The sequence below is a fragment of the Gymnogyps californianus genome, chromosome 28 (genome assembly GCF_018139145.2).
Source record: "Gymnogyps californianus isolate 813 chromosome 28, ASM1813914v2, whole genome shotgun sequence".
NCBI classification, from domain to species: domain Eukaryota; kingdom Metazoa; phylum Chordata; class Aves; order Accipitriformes; family Cathartidae; genus Gymnogyps; species Gymnogyps californianus.
Window position 1 is genome coordinate 917,386 of NC_059498.1, and position 11,398 is coordinate 928,783.

The 11,398-nt window shown below is 53.7% G+C and overlaps 1 protein-coding gene across 1 annotated transcript; it reads right to left on the minus strand.

Moving 5' to 3' along the window:
- Nucleotides 1-1,846: 1,846 nt before the first annotated feature.
- On the minus strand, nucleotides 1,847-11,174 carry LOC127026694 (uncharacterized). Its single transcript, XM_050912013.1, has 5 exons — nucleotides 10,989-11,174; nucleotides 9,781-9,882; nucleotides 4,655-4,854; nucleotides 2,553-2,629; nucleotides 1,847-2,163 (listed from the first exon to the last, which is right to left on the minus strand). The coding sequence occupies exons 1-5, from the start codon at nucleotides 11,172-11,174 to the stop codon at nucleotides 1,847-1,849; spliced, it is 882 nt and encodes a 293-aa protein (XP_050767970.1).
- Between the last annotated feature and the right edge of the window lie 224 nt (nucleotides 11,175-11,398).

The following is an 11,398-nucleotide window of genomic DNA, read 5'->3' on the forward strand; positions in this document are numbered from 1 at the left end:
AACTACTATGAAAATTTCCTCTGTGAACATCTTTCATAACCTTTCTCAATCCTCTCATTTGTTGTAGACACCCTGACATGATCTCCCTTTCTGAGCAGAGGCGCAGATTCTTTAACTTTAAACACACCCCGATATCTGGTTTTCCAATCCCTTGCAGAGTTCAGAGTGTTCACATCCACCAACCTGGCTCTGATAGCTCTGTGGAAGCTCTGATGGTAGCCCTTCATAATCCTGAGCTCTCACAGAGACCCTGGGCCAGGGACCAAGACAGAGTTGGGACCCACAGTTGCATTGGGTCTAGGTGGGCTTGGTCCTGATGCTCGTTGCCCCTGTCTAAACACCTGACGCCACTCTGCCTCCCACAGAACCTGGCCTGGGGAGAGGTTCCCCCAATCCTTACCCAGCAGGGAGGAATCACTCTGTCCTCCATCCTGTGGTCCTGTGGTGCTGGTGGTGTGTGGGGTCTGTGTAAGGGTAAACTCCCACACCACAGGGCCCCAGGTCTGCAGATGTGGGAAGACCCTGGCCTGTGTGTGAGGAGCAGCAGTGCTGCGTGGAGCACAAGGGCCACTTCAGCCCCAGGTCTCTGGGAATGCTGAAGGAGCTTGGTGCCTGGGGGAAGGCACCCCAACGTGTGCCCTATGGTTGGGCTGGTGCGTGCCCTGTGCCATTCAGGGACAGCTCACGGATCCCGCTGAGTGCAGAATGAAATCCCACTGTCAGTGGCATGTCTCTGTGGAGCTGGGCTATCTGTTCTCAGACAGCACCTCTGTGGACCAGAGCTAGGTTGTGGCATTGTGGGGCTGTAGAAGGGCCTGAAGAAAGCTGCTCCTTGCTTGGGGAAGACAAGGCACCAAAGAGCATCCGTGTGTGGTTGGCCACCGGTCACTGACCTGGGCTTGCCTTCACCCTTCACCTGGCTTCACAGGGACAGGGGACTCCAGTGTGTGGCCTGCTGTAGCTGATACCAATACTAACTTGTGAACACCTCAGCCCTACACATGTAGGCAACAGGTGGACCATGTCTGGTGCTGTGTTGAAGGGCGATAGGTCAGCACGGGGAAGCTGTCCCTGCTGCCCATGCCCAGGCATGCTGGCCATGCTGACCTCTAGATCGGCTGATGGAGGCCAGGGGCAGGTGGAGTAGGGACTGTGGGCGATCCCCAAGGCTATTTATCCATTCCCAATTTCTGCCATCCTTTGGGAACACATTAGGGTTGTCTCCCTCACCTTTAGGAAGCGGTGCCTGAGAGAGGACTCGTTGCAGTGTATCCCAACTTCTAATGCCTCTAGGAGTGATGAAGGGTCCCCCTGTGTCCCCACCTAATTCCCCTCCAAAGCAATGGCTTTCTCCCTCGGCAGTCAGTATACAGATGAAAGACAACCTAAGGGACACAGGCAGGGTTGCAGCATTTTTTTAATGAGTCTAAAGAGGGAAATGGGATCACTCCAAGTGGAGGCCCCCAGTGTGGGGAGGAGCAGGAGCAGCCAAGAATGTGTTTCCCTTTTCCTGTGGCAGAGTTCCCACAGGGCATCTGTTGACCTGCCCGGCAAAGGGAGACAGGCTAGCAGGTCCCTCCAGCCTGGTTGCTGGGGTCCTCACAGCAGGCTTTGATGCGAGCAGAAGACAACAAAGAAAAAAGAGAAAAAGGGTGAGTGGAAGACAGGAAAGGTAGACATTGGCCATGTTTTCAGAGAACCCAGGTTGGCCCCTTCCAGTCTGCCCTTGCAGGGCAAGCCAGGGATGACCAGCTAGTCTGAAAACAATGCACTGAGGTTTGATCCTTTGTCCAGCAGCATGTTCTGAGTTCCTGGGGGTCCTTAGGGGAGGCCGTTGCCAGCATCTTTAGCAAGGGCAGCATCTGCTGCCACAGTAGCGGCTAGAAATGCAGGAGAGGTCAAAGCTCCCAGAGGTGATGGGCACTCCCTCACAGCTGAGGATGCTGCCAACAGCAGCGGAGGTGGAGGAGCCCACAACGGTGTTCTGTGGGAAGGAGCTGAGGATGGGGCCGGGCAGGGTCACCACCACGGGGGAGGGCTGGATGACGACGGTGGAGTTCTGGCACTGCCTGACACAGGGCTCATTGCAGCTGTTGGCCAGCGGGGTTGGGCCACAGGGCTGGCAGGGCTGGCACTGGTTGTAGCAGGACATGTCTTGGATGCCTGAGGTGCACCTGGGAGAGAGGGCAGGGAGGAAGAAAAACATGGGGATGCGTGAGGAGCAGCCTGTCACCACACCATGAGGAAGCCAAAGAACATGCAGGGCCAGGAGATGGAGGCTGTGCAGAGATGTATGAGAGCTTCTTGGCCTTGTCCTGCCAGGGCCCAAAAGGAGCCACCAGCTCCTATGCAGCTACTGCCTAGCCCCTGAGTGCAGAAGCCACCTCAGTACAGTCCCAGCTTCCTTCCATGCCTAACCTTCTCCCCTACTTCCCTTTCCCATGACAAGCAGCCCCATGATCTGGCATAGAACAAAGGCAGCGTCAGCTGAGAGGCCCATTGAAGTGAGACCTCCTTTTTGAGAGAGCAGAGAAGGAGAAGGGGCTTGAGACTCACCTGACTGCCAAGGAGAAGGAGGCAAGAGAAGTGGATGAGAGAGCGAGGAGCTGGGCTGGCTTTTATCATGGACCTTTACTGCCGCAGCCTGCCAGAGGCATCCCTTGTAGAGGTGATTATTTTCTGACAAGCTCATCCTGAATGCAAAACATCCCAGCTAATGCTATGGCTGTGTTTTGGCTTCCTCAATCACTGTCTTTTCATTTCCTGCTTTATGCCAGGCACATTCCCCAGTGAAGGCATCTTTTGTGTGGCAGGATGAGAAGGCCAAGCATTTCCGGTGCAAAAGATGTCAGCGTGGGCAGAGAACTCATCTCACATGCTGGAAGAGTCCACTAAAGGACACTCAAGACAGACTAAACAACTGGCTTAGACAACACACAAACACACACCCACACACCCACACACCCCTCCCAGACCTCTAGTCATCTAGAGTTAATTGAGAAGACTCAAGACACCCAAAGAGAGGCTATCTACACTGTCCAGGGCCACCGCACAGGTCTTGGACTTGACAGAGTCATCTTCTGCAAGTCCTGTTTCCAAGGGTTCAGTGTGGCTGAGGGAAGACTCATGTGAGCTCGGTGAGAGCAGGAGATGCAGCTGATGAGAGTAACGTGCCCAGCTTGAGCCCATTCACCCCCACAAAAGCCCTCTCCCTGCTATCTGTCTGTCCCTGAGTACCGTGGGCTTTAGGCATGGTATGGAGGTGCTTGTAGGCTCTCGTAGGACAGGCTGTGGGTTCACTTCTGATGGCATGATGAGGCAAGCCATGCACACGTGACCAGGTAGGCAGGCCCTGCTGTGAGCTTATGCTAGCTGGGGAGTTCAGAGGCCACCATTGGTCAACTGCAGGATCAGTGTCTCCAGAAAGATGATTTGTCCCATTTACCATGCCCGTCTGCTTTGGGATGGGATAAGTCCCACGTGTAAGCTGATGTCTGCACTGACTGTGTGAACACTACAACCCTGCGAATTGTTTATTGCATGTGAACAACTACTAGCAGCTTTCACATCCTTGTTTCTTAGGGTGTAAATCACAGCGTTCGGCAGGGGAGTAAGAGTGGTGTAAAGCACAGCCACCACTCTGTCTCGTGACCCTTTTGAGGTCACTTCCCATGAAGACACACAGGCCACAGAAACAGGCCATAGCACTGAAATGGGAAGCACAGGTTGAGCCAGCTCTGTGCCTGCCTTCTGCACAGCAGAGCTGCAGGATGGTTCTGGCTCTGCACTTGTAAGAAGTGAGGATGAAGAGGAAGCAGCCGAGGGTCACATCCCCAACACTGAAGATGATCTCGACCTTGTTGGCAGAAGTGCCAGCACAAGCCATGGCCAGCAGGGCTGGCAGAACAGTGAAGAAGTGGCAGATGTGCCTGGGTAATGGGCAGATGTGCCAACGGTAAGCCAAATGGGAGGTGAGTATTGTATGCAGAGCAGGAAGCAGGGAACCGGCCAGTCCTGTCCCTGCCACCAGCCAGATGCACACAGCCTGATGCGTGATGGCCCCAGAGCGCAGAGGGTTGCAGATAGCCAAGCAGTGGCCATAGGAGATGAGAGTGCAGAGGAAGCATTGGTCTCTGCCCAGCAGCTGGGAGGAGTACAGCTGGGCCATGCAGCGGTGGAAGGAGATGGGTATGTCCCCTGGCCTGAGGAAGCCCACCAGCACCTCTGGAAGGAAGACGCTGGAGAAGAGAGACTGAAGCTTTTGGCCTTCAGTCATTCTGAGAGATGCTTCATTAGCCATAATTCCCTCTTGATGGAGGACATGGGTGTGGGGATGTCCATTCTTCCACTTCTACACTTTGGTCAAGACATCTGGATTTTCATGCAGCAAATAAGATATGGGACTGTAGTGGCTGCCAAGAGACATTTCCACCGATCCAAAAGGGATGAGGTTTACATGTAAAAGAATCCTCTCCCCCCTGAATGGCAGACAATTCCTGAGCACAAACTCTCGGGGGGCACCAATGAAGCAGTCAAGAGCTCTGCACCCGCTTGCAGCTTTCTTGGGAAGTGCACCCAGTACCCTCGTCCTTGCTGATCTTCACGTTCTCCTGCATGCTCTGTATCAGAGCAATTTGATCTCCCTCAGACATACACCGTGTCTCTGTGCTGACTGCCCTCAGCTCCCACAGGCTTAGCTCCAATTTCCACCCTTGGCACATTCAGCAGCATGGGCGACTTTTCCCTGCTACTCCTGCGCATGTTGGCGGCTGTTGGCAGTGAGGCCTTCTGAGGTGACAAAGAAAGTTCAGGCTTTCTGGAAGAGACGGAGTAGGGAATATGTCCAAAGGAGACCTGGCCAGAGGGAAAGGGAAGGAGGCAAAGAGAGTGAGGCACCTGGAGAAAAGTCTCTCTATGACATACCAGTAGGTGGATGAGAAGGCCCATTTCCACCTGGATGGGGTATGAAAGCTATGGTTTGGAATTGAGGTCTGTCCTTATGCTGGGCTTTACACAAAGACCTGTGAGAGGGTCTTGCAGGAAACACAGGACATCTGGGAGGGCAAACAATAAATAAGTTGCAATATGAGGTCACAAACTGTCTCTTTCCACACATTTTAAGTGACTGGCGTTCTTCTTTACACTCACGTTACATCTGAAACTGATTGCTCATGTGGCCAGTCTTTCCCTTTTCCTTCATGTTTGTAACTTCTCAGGTGTCCTGAGAAATGAATGCCATGACAGCATTGCTGCAGGTGTTGCAGGGAGACCCTTCAAAGGCTGAGCTCAACATGGGGCTTCTCCCCAGAGCCTGGACTCAAAAGACCCAGTTTTCTCTGGGGACAGGAGCCTTTCAGTGCCTTGAGGAACTCACACACCTGAGGAACTTCAGCAGAGGTCACTGTAAGGGCGTGTGGAAGGTGAGAGCTGCTGGTTCACTAAGGCTGTCAGATCAAGTCCCTTTTCCTTTCAAAGGGAAGAAGAAGTAAAATGGAAAGTGATAAACAAAGCACACAATGACGCCAATCTCTGAGTAAGCGATAAGGGAGACAAGGAGGGAGACCAGAGCTCTGCAGCTGCTAATTGATGGGCCATTAGGAAACTGCAGGTGTAGCTTTGAAGTGGGTCAGCCTGAGCTTTGTAAGTGACAAGAAGTGAGAAGAGGAACATGAGGATTATGGATGTTTGAGGAGGGTCCTGAGGGACCAGCCTACACTTATTAAGGAATGCTTAGGGGAAGGGTCAAAGGTGGGGGAAAGAGAGGATTGGGGAGGAGCAAGGGGAGGCAATAGAGAGGAGGAAGGGTAAAAGGAGCCAGCTACACATAAGCAGAGTCCAGTCAGTGCACTTGTTGGGATGAGCCCTGTGCCTGACCACTACAGTCCCCCCTGCCTTCTTAATAAATCCTTTCTTAACCTTTCTTCTGTGTAACTTCCCACGTGTGAGTGCCAGTAACTGGAGAGACTGGTGTGAAAGAGAGATCTGGGTGCCAGAAACTGGGCAACCAACCAATGGCCATAGGGATTGTAGGCCTGGGTGCCAGCAACTGGATGGACTGCAGGGTGTGCGGCAAGGTCTAAGTGCCAGCAACTGGAGAAGAGGCCTCTCGTCACAGAGGTCTCTGTGCCAGCAGCTGGAGGGACTGGGATGTCAACAAGGTCTGGGTGCCAGCAACTGGAGAAGGAGAAACATGTCACAGGGTGATATTACCAAGCCATAGCAATGTTTGAGGGGTCCAAGAGTGTGGGGGTGATTGTGAGAGGAGGGCTGAGGACCCATGCTGGTATTCGAGAGATACATGAATGTGGGTGTGCTTGTGACTCCAGAGGGTGGTGGTGGGGGGTGTTTTCACTAGGGAACTGCATGTCACAGGCATCCTGGAGACAGTCAGGCAAAGGGCCACTCTGGATGGTGAAGAGACTGGAGCAACTCTCATATGAAGAAAGGTTGAGAGAGCTGGGACTGCTCAGCACAGAGAAGTGTCAGGGGAGAGCTCATTAATGGGTACAAATATTTGGAGGGAGGGTGTGAAGAAGGTAGAGCCAGGCTCTTCTCCATGGTGTCCACTGAGAGGACCAGAGGCAATGGGCTCAAAGTGAATCGCAGAAGATTCTATTTGATCATCAGGAATCCCTTTTTCACTGTGAGGGTGGGGAAGCACTGGCACAGGATGCCCAGAGAGGTTGTGGAGTCTCCATCCTTGGAGGCATTCAGAAGCTGTCTGGACATTGCCCAGGACATGTTGTGAGCAGAGACAGAAGCATCAAGCAAGGAGAGACTCCCAGGGTTGTGGTCCTGGGGTCAGCAAGGATGGTTGCATGTTGGGGACTATGGCTCGATTTCTCCTCTTAGCAGAAATGCAGAGATCCTCCTCTTCCTGTACATGTGTACAGAGTGCACAGGGCCCCCCGTCATGCAAATGTTCAGAACGCCGTTGGCTGAGGGAGCCGCAGGTGTTGCTGCTGGAGGAGGGAGAAACCCAGGAGGAGCACTTCAGGCACAGGAAGAACGGATCATTTCTCTTCCCCGCTTCTTCCTTTGCTCCCCCAACAGAGTCGTTTCCGGCAGCTCTGTTATCTCGGGGCTGGGAGGTGGTTTTCTGACTCTCTCTCACTCAACAAACAGGCGGGTCGGACTCAGCATGCACCTTGGATATCTCGTCCTCACTGTCTTCCTGGGGCAACGGCTGGGTAAGTCCTGCCTTTTCATCAATGCATACTACTCCTTCCCCTGTGGAAACCCTCACCAGCCTTATCAGGTCCACGTCTGGAAATTCTCTGGAATTAGAGGAAAACACTGGGAAATGTCATCTCACATTTGTGGTTTTGTACTGGTTCTCTCAAGATGCTCTTACTGTTGCAAAGGAGAAGAGAGGACAGAGAAGAGATACCTCAAACCCTTTCTCCATCTTTTCCCTCCCCTTCAATCCATCTCTCTCTGCCTCTCTCTTCTCATCCACCTGTGGGCAGCATAGGAGATCTCAGCTGTCTCTGCAGCCTCAAATTTCTCCACTTCCAACACAAAGTAACAGATCCTGTCAAAGCTGCCACTGGGACATTCACTGTGCCGCCTGGCTGGGCCTCCTTGCATGGCTGCCATGGCCTCCAGTTTCCTCCTGGTTGTCAACTCAGCCAGGCCTCCCTCTTTCCAACATTCAGCTCAGCGTTGTATGAGCTCAAGGACCTAGGAGCCCTCGGAGTTGACAGGGATGGGGAAGCTGGATGAATCTTTTTGCCGTAGCTCCCTGGGCCCCTCAACCTGCGGGAGGGGTGCTGGTCCCAGCACACAAAGGTCAGGCATGACAGGCTGTTCCCTGGTCCTCTGGGCAGTCACAGACCAGGGAGGAGGAGCAGGGACACAGCACAGCTCTCCTCAGGGTCCACGCTGTGCTGAGTGCTCTGAGCTCCTGCCCAAAACCACCCTCCCCCTGGCTGTCCCCAGGCCTCAGGATTTTCCTGCAGGACAAGGGACAGAGAGATTTCTCTGCCTGGGTTTTGCATCCACTCCTGGTTTGCTTCCCAGGGCCTTTCCCTGCAGAGCTGCTGACCTTCCCTTTCTTGCAGGCACCATGGGGCAGACCACCGTCACCCAGCAAGAAGGACAAGTCACAGTGAAGCAGGGAGACACCTTCCAAACAACCTGCTCATACCAGACCTCCTACTTTCAAGGCTTGCTCTGGTACCAGCAGAGGAAAGGCCAAGGTCCCCAGCTGCTCTCGTATCAGGCAGCAGCTGGCCGCAAGCCGAGCGGCCGTCTCACCACATCGCTGAACACCACAGGGAAATACAGCCTCCTGCAGCTGGAGGAAGTCGAGGTCTCTGACAGCGCCTTGTACCTCTGTGCTGTGCAAGACACCCTGGTGCAGGGAGCTTCCTTGGCTGTGCAAGAAGCCAGGGGAGGGAGGGAGGGCATGTGACTGTGCAAGGCTGAGCTTGGGGGAAGGGGCCCTCAGCTCTCTCCTGGCAGCACTGCTTCCCCTGTGCACCCACAGCTCTGCAGGCCGAGCTCCTCTTCCAGGAGAGGACAGTGTCAGTGGCTTGAGAGGCAGGAGAAGGTGATGAAAGAGTCTCAGCTAACCCATGGTGAAAACCCTCATTTGCACCAGGGGTTTTGTGGTTATTCTGCCCAAAGACTTTGGAGAGGTGATGGGCAACGCAGGAGGTTGGGAGAGCTTGTGCATTGCTTCCTTGCTGCTGTTCTTTGCTTTATGGATTTCTCTACTGCACTTTGCTCCCTCAGGTATTCCTGCAGGCCTGTCTCTTAGAGTACCTGCTCTGGGATGTGTCCCTCCGAGGTCAGAGTTCAAAGTAAGATTAAAAAGATAAACAACATGCCATGTGGCAAGGCTCCTTCCTGGAATTACACGATTACAACAATTTTGGAAGATACTCAGAACTACTCTGTGGATCCTCCAGTTGCTGCACGGCCATGTGCTGGGATCTGGAGGACGTGCTCTCCTCAGCGCACTCTGCCGGTCCTTGGAGCCCTCCTCAGCCCCTACCTCATGGGCTTCCCCCAGCGCTGCCTCATTTCTTCTGCAGTGGGACCATGCTGGACAACTGTAGCCAAGAGCACAATGGGAGGGCAGACCACCAGGCAGAGATGGGCAACAGGCCCTGCCAGGAGAAGAGCCAGCTTTGAGGAAAGCTGCTTCGTGCGTGCGGGAAGGCCAGTCACTGCAGAGCAGCCGTGGGGGCTTGGGCACTGGCTGCTGTCCTTGAGGCTCCGTGTGTGGTGGGAGCTGGGGGTGTGCGAGAGGCATGAGGGCCCTGGTGTGTGGCCTGGGCAGGCTGATTTCACCATCAACCTGTGAGTCACCTTAGCCATGCACATCTGTGTAACTGCTGGGCTGTGCAGGGAACTGTTTTGGGGGGTGGAGGGTGTATACGTGACCTGTCCTTGCTGTCCTTGCCCTTGGGTGCAGGCCATGCCCTGTCATTCTGGAGAGAGGTAGGAGGATGAGGAGGGAAAGGTGAGGCTGTTTTCAAGGCTTTTTCTTACATCACAGCCACTCCTGCATCCTTTGGGGCCATCTTCTGACGGAGCCTCTTTTCCCAGCACAGGGCTATCCAAAGCAGGAAGAATTCCCTTCAGCTGCTTCAAGGAGGCTGCTGCCTATCTCTTAAAAGAAAAGCCCCCTCAGCCAAGTTCCAGACACTCCCTGAGTCAGACCATCACCCTTCTTCCCCCTCTCAAACAGCACCATGACCCAGCATAGGATGGAGGAGCACACATCTGCACAAACAGAAAAAGGTCGTCGGGAAAGGGCTTCAGACTCACCTGCTTCCCGAGGAGAAGGAGGCAAGAGAAGTGGATGAGAAAGCAAGGAGTTGGGCTGGCTTTTGTGGTGGCCCTGACCTGCCCCAGGCCCAGAGGTAGCCTCTACGGAAGTGGCAATTTTCGGAGGTGCTCCTGAGGAAGGGAAAACATCCCAGCTAATGACATGGGCTGGGTGGTTGTTTTCCTGACGACCCCTGTTCATATCCTGGATAATGCCATACCCATTCCCTCATGGAGCCTTCTTCTGAGGGCTGGGATTGAGAGGCCCCAGGGTTTGCGGGGCAGGAATGTGTCAGTGCCCACAGAAGCCTCAGCTCAAGTGCCGGCTGGGTGCAGTGCAGGCAAGGGATGTTGGCCTGGGGCACACTGGTGGGTTGCCTGTGGCCGTGTTGACAGGAAGGGGCCCTGCAATCCTTGGCTGGTCAGCCAAGGGCTTCCTTGCGTGAGGACGTGCCATGTCTTTCTCTTTCTCTCCCTCCCAACAGGGTCATTCCAGTGATCACTTGTAGGCTGCAGATGGGCTGCTCTGCTGGGTGTCATAGACTCTTTTAATCTTTTACCCATGAAAGTAAGCAGCCTTCCCCAGGCTTTGGATATCAAGAGCTGCAAAGGTTATTTGCCCCAGTTTTTAGATGCTGCTCAAAATCAAAGTTATGAGGGTCCTCTACTACCACCGTGATATTCTGGGGTGGACAGCATGATGCTTGAAGAGAAAATCACTTCTTGGCATGACACAGAGATAATCAAGGGAAGACTTTTGCCTTGCAAAACACTGGAGTTGCAATTGCCTACCAGATGTAAAAATGTTGAGGGAGGTCTGCAGTTTGCTTAAGTATTCCCTACCTGATCCTCTCCTTGCAAGAGTACATCTCCCTTGCTCTCAACTTCCTCCCTGGTTTCAAGGACCTAGCATTCCTAAAGATGGATCTTGCTCGTAAAGATTGAGGCAAAGAAGGCATTCAGCACCTCATCCTTTTCCGTGTCCTGTGTTGTCAGGCTGTGCAGCATCAGAGAAGGCCCAATCATTCAGCTGTGGGACCACATTTCCCCTAGCCTTCCTTTTGCCACCTGTGTCCTTACAGAAGCCCTTCTTGTTGCCATTGACATCTGTTGCCGGATCCAGTTCCAGCTGGGCTTTGGTTTTCCTACCCTCATCCCTGCATGCTTGGACAGTGTCTCTGTGTTCCTGCCAGGTTACCCGTCCTTACTTCCACCTCCTGTATGCTTCCTTCTTGTGTTTTGGTTTTGCCAGGAGCTCCTTGTTCATCCACAGTGGCCTCCAGGCATGCTTGCCTGACTTTCTGCTCATTGGGGATGGTCTGCTGTTGAGCTTGGAGGAGGCGATCCTTGAATAGTAACCAGGTTTCTTGGGACTCTCTTGCCTTCAGGGCCATATCCCAGGGGACACTTCTGAGCAGCCATTTAAAGAGAACAAAGTCTGCTCTCCTGAAGGCCAGGGTTGTGAGTTTGCTGTTTAGCCTCCTTGCTCCTCTCAGGATCCTGAACTCCACCCTTTCCTAGTTGCTGCAGCCCAGGCTGCCTTTGATCTTCACATCCCCAACAAGCCCTTCCTTCTTGGTGCATATGAGGTCCAGCAGAGCACATGCCCTCATTGGCT

Excerpts from the sequence above, each read along its gene's own strand:
- LOC127026694 (XM_050912013.1), bottom strand. The coding sequence starts at position 11,174 with ATGGCCCTGAAGGCAAGAGAGTCCCAAGAAACCTGGTTACTATTCAAG. Across the intron at positions 9,883-10,988 it reads GAAGCATACAGGAGGTGGAA|AGGCTACCTCTGGGCCTGGG; the intron begins GTAAGGACGGGT and ends CCACTTCCGTAG. Across the intron at positions 2,164-2,552 it reads TCTCCTTGGCAGTCAGGTGA|GCATCCAAGACATGTCCTGC; the intron begins GTCTCAAGCCCC and ends GGTGCACCTCAG.